This window comes from Euleptes europaea, chromosome 1 (assembly GCF_029931775.1).
Source record: "Euleptes europaea isolate rEulEur1 chromosome 1, rEulEur1.hap1, whole genome shotgun sequence".
NCBI classification, from domain to species: Eukaryota; Metazoa; Chordata; class Lepidosauria; order Squamata; family Sphaerodactylidae; genus Euleptes; species Euleptes europaea.
The window spans coordinates 157,269,101-157,286,600 of NC_079312.1; the positions used below are offsets into that span (position 1 = coordinate 157,269,101).

Below are 17,500 nucleotides of genomic sequence, written 5' to 3' on the forward strand. Positions count from 1 at the left end.
ATGCCCCAGTTACAGCCCTGCAGTTTTCTGAATTTTTTACTGAAGATGGGGGAGGATTTATTAAAGATATGTGGACAGAAAAATGGGCTTCCTGTCTAGAAAGGCGCTCGAGGTCTCAGCCTTGGCAATTCACGCTAAAGCAACCATAGCATCCATAACCAAAGCCACTAATGTGTGTGTGTGAAGTGCCTTCAGGTCGCAGCCGACTTATGGTGACCCCTTTGGGGCTTTTGATGGCGAGACACTGGCAGGAGTGGTTTGCCGGTGCCTTCCTCTGCGCGGCGACCCTGGTGTTCCTTGGTGGTCTCCCATCCGGATCCTGGCCAGGGCTGGCCCTGCTTGGCTTGTGGGTTCTGACGGGGTCAGGCTGGCCTGGGCCACCCAGGTCAGTAATGCTTAAACCAAAAAAGCTTATTAAGCGTCTGCCCACAGCCGATAAAAGGGCAGCTGAAGGCCTAGAGTTCTACAGGTGTCTTCCTTCATGGCAGACGCATCCCTAGATGCCCTAGTCTTGACCCCAGAGCTGTGGCTTCTAACACAGCTCTTAGAAGGGCCTTATGGCTATGAACTCACACGTTCACTATAGATCTAAAGCCAATTTTGCTGGCTCATCTTTTAAGGGAGGAAAAACTCTTGGAGAGAGATTAGATAAGATGCTGTTCGACACCAAGGACAAGAACAGATACATGTTAAATAACCATAGGAAGGACTATAGGCCAAATCAATAGCAACAGTCCTTTTTATTCCTCCCATATGCTGTCTAGGTTTAGACAGGATCAAAGGCGTTCCTCCCGGCTCTCCCAGAGAGGCTCCTTTCGAAGGTTCGATAGATTCAACCGCCCCCCCCTGTCCCAACCTTCAGAGGGGACAAATCGGACAAATTCCCAAGAAGGTACAAACAGTGACGCCAACGTCACAGCAGTGGGGGGAAGACTGCAAATGCCCCTCCCACAGTGGGGCAGAGCCCAGGCAAATGCCTGGGTTTCTGCAATTAATCCTACAGGGATATGCAATAGAGTTTTAAGGGAAATTACCAGATCGAAGTGTGGAGTTCCCACAATATCGAACCAAAGACAAACACAGCAGAACTATGGAGGCCGTTCTGCATTCCTTCAAATAGGAAAAGAACGGGGTCTGGAGGGCAATTTTAGATCTCAAATTTGTCATTCGCTTTATCCGGACAAGACGTTTCCTTATGGAGACACTGAGAACCATTGTCGAAGCCCTGCGACCTGGCACCTACATGACTTCCATAGATCTAAAACTGAAGCCTACATGCACTGCCCTTCGGCGCCTTCTCAGGTTCAATTACCTGAACCCCCACATGCAATTCATAGCCTTGCCCTTTGGTCTTACATCTGCCTCAAAGGTCCTAGTGACTGCTGTCGCCCTATTGAGGAAGGAAGGGATCCAGCTGCATCCATACCTCAATGACCTCCTCGTATGCGCAACTTCCAAGCAGCTAGCCACCAGACACACCAACCGAATTGTTCAGACCTTACAAGGTCTTGGTTACCTAATCAACAGAGCCAAAAGTTACCTGATTCCAGCCCAGCGCATCCTTCACCTGGGGGCCTTCATAGACTCCAAGGTCGTTCTACCCGAGGCCAAGGCACTCAAGATAGCCTTACTGCCCAAGTCCACAGCCAAAGCTACACAACATCAACTCATGGCTCTCACAAGAGTTCTAGGATTAATAACATCCTGCATCGGCTTAGTGTCCTGGTCCTGGTTCCACACCAGGCCCCTTCAGGTAGCTCTACGACCCTTCAAGCTGTTCATTTTGCACATCTGCCTGCTGCCAACAACCAGATCCAGCCTAAGACAGTGGCTAGACCAGACCAATCTGACAGTGGGCCAGACTTACCTACATGAGACCTCCCATCCAGTCTTCTGCTCAGGGCGTTCGGGCCCCTCAGAAACCAACTCCACATCAATCTCTCAGAGTGAGGTAGCTCTGCTGGAGTTCCATCACATCCTGAAGAACAACCGTGTCCTCATACGGACTGACAATGCGGCCTCCAAGGCCCATATCAACAAACAGGGCAGATCCAGGTCCTCACGCTTGCATCAGGAAGCCTCCATCATCATGATCTGGGTGGAGAAACATCTACTTTCCTTGAGAGCGGAACACGTCAGAGGCATACACAACCTAGAAGCGGATTGGCTCAGCCGCCAGTCCATCCAGGAAGGGGAGTGGTCATTAGACCCTCATATCTTCCTCTTAATAACCAACCGATTTGGTATCCCAATGTGGTCCTGTTCACCTCTGCACAGAATCGACAAGTTCACAGATTCTTCTCCCAGTTCTTCCACCCGAACACGGAGCAAGCGGACGCTCTATTGTTCCCCTGGCTTCAGAGTCTAATGTCCGAGGATAGCCCCAGTGGAACGCGTGGAGGTTGAGAAGGCTAGGCTTCTAGATCCGGGCCTGTCACAAGATGTAGTCTCAACCATTTTACAAACCAGACAACCTTCCACTAAAAGGATATATGAGTATACTTGGGAGACCTTCTCCAGGTGGTATGGACGAAAGTCCGCCAACCCCAGATCATCTTCCTTGCCACAACTGTTGGTATTCTTCCAGGGCAGAGTACATCAAAATCTCAGAGCATCCACTCTCCGGAAGCAATCTCAGCTATTGCCTCAATATTTTCCAAAGCTTGACGAGATTCCGCTGTCTTCTCATCTGGAGGTTAAAACCTTATCAGGGAGTGGCGCAATCCACTCCCCATGTTGGCGCATCATTTTCCAACTCGGCGGCTTAACGCGATTCCTTTAGCTCTCACCTAGAAACCATTCGAGCCAATGAGGGAAGTTTCCTTACGTTTCCTCAGAATGACGTCTCCTCAGACTGAAGACGTTGTTCCTAACGGTGGTTACCTTGGCCAGCCGCATGCCGGAGTTGGGAGCACTTTCCATACACAAGGATCTATGCATATTCCACATAGACAAGGTGGTCCTTCGATCCGACCCCTCCTTCACTCCCAAAGTGAACTCACATTACCACCATGCTCAGGAGAATCATCTCCCTTCCTTCTGCCCCAATCCAACCAATCCCAAGTACGTAAGTGGCATACCTTAGATCTATGTCGGGCATTGTACATATATATTTCAAGAACAGTTACAATAAAAAAAAAAAAACGGAGTTCCATTTAGCTCAATATCAGCTCCCAACAAAGGCATACACATGTCATGCCAAGCGATACTTTCGACCATTCGCAGCTGAATCAGAGAAGCATACCTGGCCAGTGGCCTGCACGTACCATCCGGCATCACTACACACTCCCTGCGATGTACTACTACCTCAGCGGCCTTATTTAAGCAAGCCTCCATAAAAGAAATCTGTAAGGCAGCTACGGGGTCCAATGTCTCCACTTCTTCAGGCAATACCGTATCAATACAATGGCATCGGCAGAAGTAGCCTTCGGGAGACGGTTTTTTACAACTCGTGGTGGAAGATGATGTCGACTAATTCCCACCCGATATAATTGCTCTTGGACATCCCAAAGCTCAAGATGACCTTCCTTCAGAGCGGGAAAGGTACATTGTTTACTCACCGAGAAGGTCCTTTCCGCTCTGAAGTAGAAGGTCATCTTGCCCACCCGGAGATGGATCATCATCTTCCATGGTGGCTGACCAACCGGACTCAGCCAAGCAGTTACTGGTATACAAAGATAAATGATACTAATGTACAGAGTCCTTGTTAACGTCTGTCGTTAACCACTGAGTTGTGTTCCTATGTTATAAGGGTTATTGTCACATTCCTGTTACAGAGTTTAGACAGTTACGATGTGTTAGCTGTTATGTTGGTTTATTTGTTTTAATTGTCTCTCATGAGCTTTTAGTAGAAAAACTGGAAGTGTGGGCGTTCCTCGCCCCGAGACAGGAAGTAGTTTAAAATTAAGTCCTGCCTCTCCAAGCAACGGGACGAGAAACACCCGAAGCTCAAGATGACCTTCTACTTCAGAGCGGAAAGGACCTTCTCGGTGAGTAAACAATGTACCTTTTTACTCTTAGAATAAGTGAAAAGCTTTTTGAGACAAGGTTTTCCTTAATCGACATGTATGGCATGGAAAAGTCTGAGGATTTTTTTCAATTTTTCCACTGGGGAAAAGGACATTTTGGGAAGAGCTGAAAGACTCCTATGAAATACCTTTTTCTTTCAGAATGAATGGAAATATGCTTAAGGTGGCATAGGGGGCAGCAGTTCGCAGCTCTCAATTTTGTATTGGGTATGTCTGCAATTTTGCTTGTAGAAAACTACTTTAGAATTCTGTCAGTAATTTTCCATGCTACGTTATACATGATATGTTTGATGTTGTTGAAGCAGCAAACTGGTTTAGGTTTGATAGGAAAGTATGTATTGTATAGATCTCAGGGTTTCCTCCAAAAAATTCCATTTCTTCCTGGGTATAAGAGGTGGGGGAAACCAGGATTTTCCGATGGCTTCACATTTGCAGAAATTTTACAACCCTCATGTTTGTGCACATGGTCATGTTCCGTACTTTTTAGAGAAAGACAGGGTAAAATAGCAGTAAATTGTGCGTGCTCCCATTTCAAATGCTTTTCTGCTTTCTATGGAGTTAAAGGGCACAAAATGCCTGGGCTGTAACAGCGGAGGTCTGCATCTCTTCTGGCAGCTCACATGTTGTGTCTGTGAGGCCTGCTTGGACACTAGAGGCAGTTTGCCCCCAATTATAAGACTGACTTGGAATAAATCATCTAATTTCTGAATACATCATGCATTTTGGCAGGATGATTTCACAGTCTGGCATTTTAACATGAGAACATGGGCTGCAATAAGATGTTCCGGGGGCCATGAGCAAGTTAATGCATTGTCAGGCCTTGACTTGAAATATTTTGCATGTTCCTTTTCAGCGAATCTGTTTCAACACACCATTAGCACCGCAAGCTCTGGAAGATGTCAAGAATGTAGTCCGGAAAAATCTCAGTGATGGAGTTGCAGATAATGGTTTAACGTTAAAAGGTAGGTACTCCATGCCTTCACATTAAACTACAAAAGTGGGATTGAGTGTGTTGATAACCGAGATGATATGAATATGGGGTTTTTTTGCTTTCAGAAGTAGCAAGACGGTACAGGTGTGACTGCATGATTTTGTGTTGTCTGTACAAGTTAAGGGCTTCTTTAAAGGCAGTTGGTTTGCCAGCTCAGTAGACATATTGAAAAATGAAATAAAAGTGGAAAAGAGCCTCAAGTGCTTTCCTCTCTCTTCAGTTGTCATCTCAAAATATCCATTGAACTATCTGCATTTATCAGATGGACTAAAGAGAGGTAGTTTTGTCTTTCCCAGGAAAGGAAACCAGCTGCTGGCGTTATGGCCATTAGAGTTACATTCTGAAACACTGCTGTGTATAGAAAACATGGCTTACAAAATGGGTCACTTGAATAATTCTTGTAGGAGATTTCATTCTGTGTGCTTGTTCTGAGTATCTGCATTTTATCTTATATCTTAAACTCTACCAAATGTCCATGTATGAATCCCCAAAACCAATAATTGAAGATTTTTGTCTTTTCAGGCTTTCTTTTTCTACACACACTTTTTATTCAGCGAGGGAGACATGAAACAACTTGGACAGTATTGCGTCGTTTTGGATATGATGATGACCTAGAGCTCACTCCAGAGTATTTGTTTCCTGTGTACGTAGCAGTGGGAGGGGTGTTTAATTCTAACTACAAAGGAGAAAAAAACCCAACCCTGTCTTTATTGTATGCCTGTGAAAGGTAGCTGAAACCCTTCTTGATCAGACCCAAGGTCCATCAAGTCTGGTGTTATTTCCAGTAGTGCCCCAAATAGATATTTCTAGTGTTCATAGGAGTGAATGTTTAGTCTGGATTCTTGCATTTGATATGTTCCCTGAAGAAACCTTTGTGTATAACATGATTAGCTTGTTATGGAGGTGATGGACAGTTTTTTTAACTCATTAAAGTCTAAAGTGGCAGGTGGATGATTGCTGAGTGACTGTACTCGGTCTAGAGAAATGAAAAGGAAGTATAGATAACCTACCAACTGCTTGACCTTGTTGGAAAGTCACTGTAGTGCAGTTACTAGGAAGATCTAGGTATCAAATACTTGCTGGGCCGTGAAGTTCACCAAGTACCTTAAGCACATGTTTAAGATAAATGAGATTTTTAAAAAATGTGTGAATGTAGCATTTTTCCATTGAGAAATCACTTCCAGTTTATGGTCTGTAATGCATGTTACTCTACTCAGCAAATAATGGTCAGTGGGTAATGAATTATGAAAAGGTAGCAAGTAAAATAAAAAGAGGGTTCTGCATAAATTTTAAAAGTTTGTTTTTGTCTAACCAGGTTAAAAATACCTTCTGACTGCACAACAGAATTGAATCACCATGCATATCTATTTCTGCAAAGCATTTTTGATAAGCATGATTTGGTAAGTTTTGCTGTAGGCACAGAATATTATAGATTTATATGGTTTGAATGTATGGATGATGGTTGCTATGAAAGATATATATGTTAAAAGCTATGCATAATAGTCAAAAGGATTTTTATTATGATTAGATACTGCTTAAGAAACAGATTACATTCATTATAACTTAAGACTGGGAGAAATGCCATATCCTTCAAGGAAAATAAACAACACCCACTACTTCCTGGAACGTTGCCTATACAGAAGTAATGAACCTTCGTTACCTAAAATAGAATAGAACAGCCTTGCTGAACATCATTGACCTGTCATCATATTATTAAATAATATCCGTCATACAGAGTATACTCTTACGTTCATAGTTAAACATCTTCAGAGAGATGTTCAAAGTTTACAAAATGATATCTGAAGAATAGGAAGGGTCTTGATTTCAGATATGTTTGGGGGCTAAAATAAACATAGATTAAACTTCCCATGAAAAAGTATTTAAGGGGGCTGTAAGAAAGGCTCATTGGAAGTTCTGTAAATAGGCTTCCCAGAGGTAGGTTGCATGTTATGGAAATGTAGGTTGCATGTTATGATCTTTGTACTTTGTAAATATCTGTGAGCTAGCACTGTTTGAGTTTGAATACTTTTTGCACTATTTGAAATTGCCTGCTTAAGAGATGTGCCTTTGATGAAAATGTTTGCTTCACATTGCTGTACATAAGCCTCCCATCAAATGACAATATTATACTATGCATTTCACTGATTGTATTCTGTCATTGCCTATCACTGTCTATATACTTTGAAATATTACATTGCATTGCTTTGGTATTTCTATTATACTCAATTCTACTTTGCTTATCAGCTGGAACTCACCTTTTTATTATTACTGATGTTTTAGCAATAAAAAGAATCTTTTTGTTTCAAGAAGTTGCCTCGCATACTTTGATAATGCAGTCTACTAAAGAGCCATATCTTTTAGTGAAATATAAGTCTTATAGATTCCGTTATAGATACAGTGACCAAGCCGCTTCAGTTTGTAATCTGGATTGGGAACTATTTTCATCAGGAGTGTTGAATTCTAACAAAGCAATGTGTAATACATATGCAGGGGAGAGAAGATGACCTGTAAGGCTTTAAAAAAAAAAATTGTTGTATCTGAAACATGTAAGATATTTTGATGTGTAGCTGGTTTCAGGAACTTGAAGTCAGATATAATATAACCAATTATTTCCTTGTCCCAAAGGCTCATAGTCTCTAAACCAATAGAAGCAGGAGTTAAAGACTTTTGAGTGCTGTCTGTAAATAAGTTTTGTGTGTATATACACTTACAGTCCTCTACATGAAATGAAATGAAATTAATCTTTGTGAACGTGAACAAATACAAATGACAGCAACATTTCTCTGTTCCATTCATTTTTGTTTCAGGACCGAGATTGTGCTTTGTCTCCTGATGAGCTCAAAGATTTGTTTAAAGTTTTCCCTTACATACCGTGGGGGCCTGATGTCAACAACACCGTTTGTACAAACGAAAGGGGCTGGATAACATATCAGGGATTTCTGTCTCAATGGACGTAAGTGCAACATATAGATAGCTTAAACTACATTACTGCTTGAGCCAGTCTGCTTCTTGTGAAGACTGTAGGATGGCAAGTGGTGGTGGTAGGTAGACTAATCAGTTTTTGAACTTAAAAGATTCAGGGCCACATTTTGCAGTTCACAGAATCAACTGGTAAGGCTGTTTTTCGTAGGCTGTGCATCCATAGAATTGTATGGCTAGTTGCTCCCCCTCTGAAAATTCCCTGCAAAGAGAGAAGCAGCATGCTAAGCGAGGAGTCATGTCTTGCCGTTCTCTGTCATGCTATCGTTCCATCAGTGGGAAACATTCCCACTGCATGCAGCTCCAGATCTACAAACAGAAAAGATCCGCCCCTGGGGACAGCTATGATTCTGTTACAAATAAAACCCAGTGTTCTTGATTATTGTTCTTCCCTTAATATTAGAAGCCTGCTTGATAAAACGTCCAGCACATATTTGACCCAACAGGCACTACGTCCAATGGGAGACTGGAGGTGGAATTGTATTGCTTTGCATTTCAGAGTTGCCATACTTCATTCTCCCTGTCTTTTGGACTCCTTTATAAATGTGAAATGTGGTGTGCGAAATTGTCTATCAGTCACTTATGTTAATTTCTCTGTAGGAAACTGTAAACTTTCCCCCCAGTGCTCTTGCTTAAATTCTTCAGTGCCTTGTTACAGAAACCCAGGATTCAGTTAATTTTTATAACTAATGAAACAATCCCCCCTCTCCCAGATTAACTACGTACTTGGATGTTCAGCGCTGCCTTGAGTACTTGGGATATTTAGGATATTCAATATTAACGGAACAGGAATCTCAGGCATCAGCAATTACAGGTAACAGATTGTAGTGTCCAGAATATTTTGGAAGGATGCTAAAGAGTTTTAGGGTGGATGGGATGGTGTGTATTTTCAATAAGCAGATGATGCGGCACCTTGGTGTTTCCTCTGTCCTCTATTCTGGAATTAATGGCAGGTGGGGAGCACTAATGGTTGTCAAATCTGGTCGATTTTTCAGCTGCATGTCACCAGAGATTTTATGGGGTGTGGGTGGAGGGGAACACAAGTTAGTGGCACCCCTGCCCCTTATTGTAACATGCAGATCAGGATTTGAAAAAGGCAAGAGGCCTGTGGAAAGGCTTGGGATTATGGGTTGGATATCCAAGAAGGTATAAGACTGTCCAGGTTAAAAAAAAGGGCTCCTTGTACCTTGGAGAGAGGCTCACTTTGCATTGTGGACTGGCTAAGAAATGGTGGATAGGTACTGAACTTTGCCTGTGACTTTAGCAACCAGTTCTCTAGGTACAGGCTTCTAATTTAGGGCACATTGGCCTTGATTCTCCAACCTTTTCCACCTTTGCAGTTTTGGAAAGCCACTGGCTAAGAGTACAGCAACATATATACACTTTGTTACAAGACATAAGATTGATCCCACACAGGATTTCTATGGAGAGAAGGTGTAATTTTTGCTGATTCCTCCCCTTGCAATGATTTCGGGGGCAGCATTTCACAGGGTATTTTGAGCTGGAGAGGGAGGAAGACAGGAAAGTTGTGCTCCATGTAGACACATCTTTTCTGTCCATGAAAATGTCTGGTGGATTCAAACCATAGCTCTTCTCTCTGTGTTGATGTGTGTGAAATCTGTTTTTTTAAGTGACTAGAGACAAGAAGATTGACCTACAGAAAAAACAGACTCAGAGGAATGTATTCAGGTGTAATCTAATTGGGATGAAAGGCTGTGGGAAAAGTGGGGTCCTCCAGGCACTGCTTGGAAGAAACCTAATGGTAAGAATCTCCCTTTCTTTAATCCACAATTATCTACTGTAACACCAACACTGCACTGCCCTTGGGAAACAGGCTCTGGAACACCTGACTGCTGCTTCTAGTACAGCAGCCTTGCAGATAGATTCTTCCTCTCCTCCATTCCCCTTCTGCCTGCTCGCTCCTTCTATGCTGCTGAAGCGAATGGGGTCCACTCTAGCTGCCTCTCCTAGCCCCAGAGCAGTGGGGCTGCAGTATCTTCATAGTGCTTGTTCCCTAGGTAAGAGTAAGGGCTGCATTGGAGCAGTTGCTTCATGAGAGGAGAGAAGGAGAGTCCTTCATGACCAGGAAAAACAGGCAAATTTACTGCCCCCACCCCACCACAGTGTTCAATCTTGCCCATGGAATAAGCACAGCAGAGCTATGGTAGCTGTGCGTGCTATATGCCAGGATTTAAAGGTCTGAAGAAAGTCCTATTGTGAGAGCATTTATTTCTTCATTGATACTCCCACTTTCCTCTCCAGTGGCAACCCAAAGCTGTTAACATCGTTCTCTCCTCTTCTCCATTTTATCCTCACAACAATCCTGAGAGGTAGGCTAGACTGAGAATATGTGACTGGCCCAAGAGTAGAGATTCGAACTTGGGTCTCCCAGATCTTAGTCCAATGCTCTAACCACTACCCCACACTGGTTCATGCGGTGTATGAGTTGGAAAGCGCAACATATTAATCTTTCCTCTCTAGTCTATTGGTAAATGCATTAATCTTTGCTTCATCTGTTTTTCTGTAAACAGAATATTGGTTGTATTGTGTCCTGGATTTCTCCCCCCCCCCCCCCCCCCGTTAATACGGCCTTTGACTGAAAGACTCCTGATTTTGTATTAAACATGATGCGTTATGGTCAGGTTGAGGAATCTCAGTTGGTTTGCAAGAATTAAATTAATGGAAGGGGAACTACCTGCTGTATAAAATCTGATTTTTGGTGTGCTTTCAGAGACAGAAGCAAATACGTCCAGACCACAAATCTTATTATGCAATTAATACAGTCTACGTATATGGCCAAGAAAAATATTTACTGGTAAGGATATATCGATATATTGGCATATGGATAAGTACTTAAAAACCCGATTAGGTTTAGCATATAGCATTTAATAGCATTGAGTCATCTGCCATGTTGTGCCAAAAGGGTTGGTGGTAGTGAAGGCTTAGCATAGAGGCATGGAGAATAGAGTCATGCTACATATCTCCTCTCCCTGCTTCTCCATCACTGTGTCTTCTGGGTCATTGGTATGTGTCTCCCTCTTGCAGCTGTCTAAATGATGGGGCTGTCGTGCACAGGCCTCCATATTTCCCACCATGGCAGCTGCCTGGCCGCTGCAGCTTGAGCAGTTGGTTGCTGACTTGGGATCAGAGTTACCTTTAAAAATCAATAAATCATCTCATAGCCTAAGACTGTTGCCCTCAAGTTGCAGCTGACATGCAACTTATTCAAGGCAAGAGACATTCAGAGGTAGTTTGCCATTGCCTGCCTCTGCGTAGCGACCCTGGACTTCCTTGGTGGTTTCCCATCCAAGTATTAATTTAGCTTCCAAGATCTGATGAGATCAGGCTAGCCTGCGCTATAAAATTATACACACCACCCCAAAACCAACACTAGTGACAGTAGCAGGACTTAAAGCAGCAATAGAGATTAATAAAATCCAACAGGGAAAACTATCAATGTATGAAATTAACATACAGTTTTAAAAGCCTGTAAAAATGACCACAAGCCAACAACTACTTAATTTGATGATCACAACAAAAAACAATTGCCTGATTCCTGGGGTAAACTGTTTTCACGTGGCACCAGAAATTAAGAAAGGTACCAAAGTGGATAGGCAGTGGAGGATTCCACAAATGAAGTGGCACTACAGAGAAGGTCCTGTCCCTTGCAGCTGGCCAGCCTGTAAATGGAGGCGCACGCAACAGGGGCTGTGACGTAGAATTTACTGTTTGCGTAGGTTTATACAGGAGCAGGCAGTCCTTTAAGGTACCTAGGGCCCTGGTCCCTCTTGGGCATGACAGTTTTAAAATGACACCACAGTGATGTGCTGTGTTAAAGCAATATGTGTTGCAAGAAAGTTGAATGAATTCAACATGCTGCTTTCAGTCTACACAGGGATGTCATGAACAGTGATGTGCAGGTAAGACCACATCTTACCACCGCAGCCTTCAGTGGCAGCCTTCAGTGCTTATTATATAGCATTTGGGTATCTGTAGAATTGGTAGAATAAGATTGTCGGCTGGTGTTTATACAGGTTGAGTATCACTTATCCAGACATCCAATATCCGGACTGATCCAAAAACCGGACCTTTTGAGCCGGCGTACAGTCATTACTCACAGGCCCTCAGCAGTGCCATTGATGGTTCAATGTACACAAAATTATTTTTTAAAATATTGTTTAAAATTACATTCAGACTATGTGTATAAAGTATATATAAAATATAAATAAATGTCGTGTTTCGACTTGGGTCCCGTCCGCAAGATATCTCATTATGTATATGCAAAAATTCCAGAATACGGAAAGATCTGAAATAAGGACCACTTATGGTCCCAAGCAGTCCAGATAAGGGATATTCAACCTGTAACATATGTAGAGAATAAGAGGCCAACCAGATGTGACATCCGTTCATGTGTCTGCCCAGTTCATGTGTAAAGTGGAGGGGGCAGTGGTGGTATTCTGCAGTGTTATCAAGAAAGTGTGACCGCAAGGAGAACTGCACCCTTCTGCTTTACCTCTGTGTACTCGGTCATTGCAGGCACTTTTCCTCCCCGACTGGATCCTTTCTGGGTTTTGGAGCTAGGCAGCTGGAAGGAAAGTGTCTGAAGAGCATGAAGAGAAAAGTGTTTGGCTCCTCTCACCTGAATGCGCCACTGATATAAAAATCAAACCCGCATCACCCCCTGCTCCATGAATGGGGCAGGCATGTACACCATAAATGTGGCTGTCTATGTTAGTTTGGCTGTCACTTTGCCAGGGTTGGGTAGAACCCCCATAAACATGGGCGTTGTACATCTCAGCACATCTTTTACGTACACATTCTCAGCACATTGTAAATATATACAAGTTTCTTCATCTTTGTTCAAATTCTCCTCTTTTTTTTTAGTTGCATAATGTGTGTGAATCTGACTTCTTATGCGATGCTGACATCGTATGTGATGCTGTATGCCTGGTGTATGATGTCAGCAATCCCAAATCCTTTGAATACTGTGCCAGGATTTTTAAGGTTTGTATCTCATGCCACCTATCCTGTAATTGCAATAAGAATCTGAAAAATAGATATCCTTGGAGTTGGTCTCAGCCACGTGGTAGATTTTGGGAAATTTAGAGAGGTAATGTCTGCCATCCATTTTTCTAATGAATTTGATTCAAGGTTGTGTTTTTAAGGAAGAGAGAGTCCACCTCCTCCTTGCCCTCCACTTATGCAAACGTTATGTCCAGATTTTTTGAGTTACTCTGTGTGTTTCGCAGTTCTGTACTCTAAAAGAGGAGTATGGTGGGCTTCACTTTAAAGCTGCTTCAGATGCAAAGATGTCCTTGCGCAAAAATTACTTTGTTCTCGACGTTTACAAGATTAGTCTCTGTTGACTATCTGGTATGATTGTCTTTCATGAATGTAATGTGGATGTGCATGTTCTGGGAAGCTACAGTTCACTGCAACTTAGTGCATACATACATACGCAATGTAAGTTATGTGTAGGATTGTCCTACATGAAAGACTTCTATGTGATATTTTCATCTGCAAATACAGTTTTAGCAAACTTCATAAATCCTTTGAAGCAGCCCATTGTTCTACCAAACAACTTCTTGCAATTGGTTCTTGTAGGTTATCCGGGCTGTGTAACCGTGGTCTTGGAATTTTCTTTCCTGACGTTTCGCCAGCAACTGTGGCAGGCATCTTCAGAGTAGTAACACTGAAGGACAAATGAACTGTAGCTTCCCAGAACATGCACATCCACATTACATTCATGAAAGACAATCATACCAGATAGTCAACAGAGACTAATCTTGTAAACGTCGAGAACTTCTTGCAACTTCAGATGTTTCATAAAGTTTTTGTTGAACTTCCAAATAAAATTTTTACTGCAAGATTGTCATAACTGAATCCAGTACCAAAAACCTGATGCCTGCTAAAGCGTGACTTGAGTTTGCTCAGTCCTGTGGAGTGACACATACCCTAATCTTAAATGCACAGCATTAAGTTTTGTCCCTTGTGTGTATGGGGCTTTAGGTAAAATCTGTTGATAAATCTAAAATGTCGAGTCTGAAGCTTTTTTTAAAAGGTCATAAGGTATAGCAGGTAACTTTAACGCTGCACTCCCAACAATGCTTTCTTGCGCATGCCCCACTAAATTTAGTGGAAATTACTTTCAGCTAAACATGCTTGCATTGTAAGCCTCTGAATGGGCTTGTGTGGCAAAATTTAATAACCTATGATCCAAGAGTTACTTAGGCTTAGGTTAACCCTTTTTTCCCTCTGAGCAGCAGATCCCAACTCCTGTCATAAAAGAAACAGTTTGCAGTGTTGTTCATCGTGGGGGTGGAATGTAAAGTCTGCTTGGGCTTATGTACACAGCTTAACAGTTCTGTGGTCCCAGTGTATAAATTTTTACTAGGCTTGCAAATCCCTTTTTTTTAACCTTTCACTTTTTACCAACTTAAATCTGTAGCAACACTTCATGGACAGCCGAATACCTTGCTTAGTGATAGCTGCCAAGTCAGACCTGCATGAAGTTAGGCAGCAATATGGTGTTTCTCCAGCGGACTTCTGCAAAAAACACAAAATGCCTCCACCACAAGCCTTTTCTTGTAACACTGTTGATGCACCCAATAAGGACATCTTTGTTAAGCTGACAACGATGGCCATGTATCCGTAAGTACTCGAAGCACTCTAACGTTCCCGCTGCATGGACCATGACAGTTTGCATGCTGTTCTCACCATTAGGATGGAACTCTGTGCCCCACTGAAACTGTGATTAGCAACAGAGGGAGATGATTAAAACTAAATTGGCTGAGAGAAATACAGAACTTCAAAAAAAACCTCATCTGCCAACTGTTGTTGTTAATGCGCTTTTGATAAACGTTTGAATCAATTATGAAATGAGATATTTCTTAAAGACATGGGGTTCTGTTCTCTCCATGTATGCATGCACTGCCTTGATCATTGTCATTATTCATTAACGAAGAGTTGTGAGCATGCCCCAAGGAAACTGGACCCTTGTTTCCTGGGGTGGGGTGGGGGAAGTATAATTAAAGTTTTGGGGGAAACATTACTATTTGTTTTTGAAGTCGCTGATTGGTACCAGTTGTGTATTTACACAGATGGACAAGAGGGTAGTTTCGGAGCTATACCTTTTTAGCTCTCATGGTGCTCGCTGGTTGTTGTTATTAGGTTATACGTATTTGCCAGTTGCATGTGTGTCTCTTAATATGCCCCGCACATGAGGAAAGATCTGGAGATCCATTCAGCTAGTTGCTCATGCCTCAGGCTCTGAGCAGATGTTTCTCACGCTGCAGTGCTCCCTGCCCTGTGGCAAACTGCTTCTGAAGTTGGGTGGACTTTCCAAAGCAATCTGTGACATGTGGATCATTCAAGGCAAAAATCCTACAGGGCATGTTGAACCTGGTAGGGTGTCTAAAGTAATTCTTTGAATCCTAGCCATGTACCAGTGATGTTCTGTCTTAGTTAAAATGTGGAACAGTGACAAGGAAAATTTGGCTCCCATGGAGGGAGTCCTCAATCCAGTGATGGCGCACAGTGTCAGGTCTCTATTCTAAAAAAAAGATTTATTGATCGATCAATAGTCCATGCCTTAAAACCACTATAGAAACTTCTTGGCAACGGCCCAGAACAGGGGCTTGCAAGATGGGTTATAGTGGTAGTGACATCTTCAAGATTTACATATAACCAGTAACTTCTTGATTACAATTCAGTCAGCCTCACAGAAATCTCCCCTCCCCTCTTATGTCCAGAGGTCCCAAAAGGTATCCTTCACATAGCAAAAAGGAAAGGGAGGGGAAGTGAGTGCTCTTGTCCAGTGATTTTCACGGCTATGTTGCTCTGACCAGAACATTTTAAAGAATAACAAACCTATAGTTGTTCAGACTTTTAGGCCCCTGGGACCAGGTTAGTCTTGGCAACAACAGAGCAGCACTAAATAAGTGAGGGGGCATATAAAACTTAAAGCAAACTAGGTTCAGAGTTCACAACATAAACTAGTTACTTCTGATTAAATGAACTATGTTGGATTATAGTAATAAAACACACAGAGAAGATTAAGCAAGAGTAAAAATTCCCTTCAGCAGCACATTTGTTCTAGAAAGGTTTTTATTTATATCTTTATACGATACACACACACACACACACACACACACACACACACACTTGGAAGGAATTAAGCATCTGGGCGCTGGGAATGCTCCCTGTTCTAACTATTGGGAGGACCCAGTTTAATCCCAGGAGGCTCTGTGAAGATTCAGTTTTCCTTTTTGATAGAGCCCATAACAAGGAGAAATCACTCTGCAAGCCTTTCCCCTCTTCTTTCCTCCTTCATAAATTCCCTTGTATTGTGAGTGAAATCATTGAGATTTCTGTCCTGTAAACTAGAGTACATTGGCATTATTATCCTTTGTCATTACATAAAGCAGTGTGACAAAATGCCTTCCTTACAGTCTTCATAGCCGTCCTAATCTTCATGACATGTCTGAGTTGTTCGACTTTCTTGGTTACAGAAATCAGTTTTAGCTGATCACCTAGCTTTAAAGGATTCTTTCAGTGTGCTCAGTTACCAAAAAAAAAAAAAAAACCCAGTATAAAAGAATATTTAGCATTTGTGTAACTTGTTAGAGGCTTCAAACCACTTCATGTGGTGAAGAAAATCAGACCTTCTGGACATTTCAGGCTATAGGTGTGCTAAAACACACTGTTCTGCAAATTGAAAGTCATACTTTGCTATGATATTTATAACTCTTCGTTGTAGCATCACTGTGTGCTACATGAGTTTGCTTGCTCACGGCGCACTTTTTATTTTATACGTTTAAGATATCCTGTATTTCATATTTTTTCCATATGAAGTGGATCCAGCCAGCTCCTTCCCTCCATCTTGCCAAATTCCTGCTCCTTTCTACAATCCCAATCCCACATGGATTTTGTCCATGCGGGACCTGTTATCCCAAGCGTAGCCTTTTGGATACACAGTGGATCCCTCCCTTCCCTTTTCACCAGTGGGAAAGCTGATTGGATCCCATGCTTGTTCTCTGCCAGCAAAAGTGCCCTTTTGCTGAGGGCGGGTGTGTGTGATTAGGGAACAGATGTTGCTGATTCCCCTCTCCCTCTGTAGCAGCTCCACCCCCATATCAAGCTCAGCATGCTTCTGTGGATCTCCTTCCCCTGGGACAGCATTTCAGGTAACATGATAGGCTGTCATTGGAATGGGAAGCAGTATAGTTCCGTTCTGTGAATGGAGATCTGCTTATAATAATTTAATTGCCACTTTGTACGTGGGCCAGGTTTGAGATTTAGGGCACTTTCACACATGCTGAATAATGCACTTTCAATCCACTTTGAATGCACTTTAAGGATTGTTTGCAAGTGGATTTTGCCATTCCACACAGTACGATCCAGCTGCAAAGTGAATTGAAAGTGCATTATTCGGCATGTGTGAAAGCTCCCTTAATGTATGGTGGTTGCTGCTTCTCACTGAGCATCTCACTCTGTTGCCAAG

At 42.6% G+C, this 17,500-nt stretch overlaps 1 protein-coding gene across 5 annotated transcripts in view; it reads left to right on the forward strand.

Annotated features, from left to right (window-relative positions):
• Nucleotides 1–17,500, forward strand: part of RHOT1 (ras homolog family member T1) — a 70,341-nt gene that overhangs the window by 41,688 nt on the left and 11,153 nt on the right. For all 5 annotated transcript variants that reach the window (XM_056859606.1, XM_056859598.1, XM_056859614.1 and 2 more), the window contains exons 10-18: nucleotides 4,882–4,990; nucleotides 5,542–5,662; nucleotides 6,335–6,419; nucleotides 7,827–7,972; nucleotides 8,712–8,812; nucleotides 9,630–9,760; nucleotides 10,730–10,813; nucleotides 12,883–13,002; nucleotides 14,447–14,649. In XM_056859606.1, the coding sequence (XP_056715584.1) occupies nucleotides 4,882–4,990; nucleotides 5,542–5,662; nucleotides 6,335–6,419; nucleotides 7,827–7,972; nucleotides 8,712–8,812; nucleotides 9,630–9,760; nucleotides 10,730–10,813; nucleotides 12,883–13,002; nucleotides 14,447–14,649 (1,100 nt within the window). The remainder of the gene's footprint in view (nucleotides 1–4,881; nucleotides 4,991–5,541; nucleotides 5,663–6,334; nucleotides 6,420–7,826; nucleotides 7,973–8,711; nucleotides 8,813–9,629; nucleotides 9,761–10,729; nucleotides 10,814–12,882; nucleotides 13,003–14,446; nucleotides 14,650–17,500) is intronic.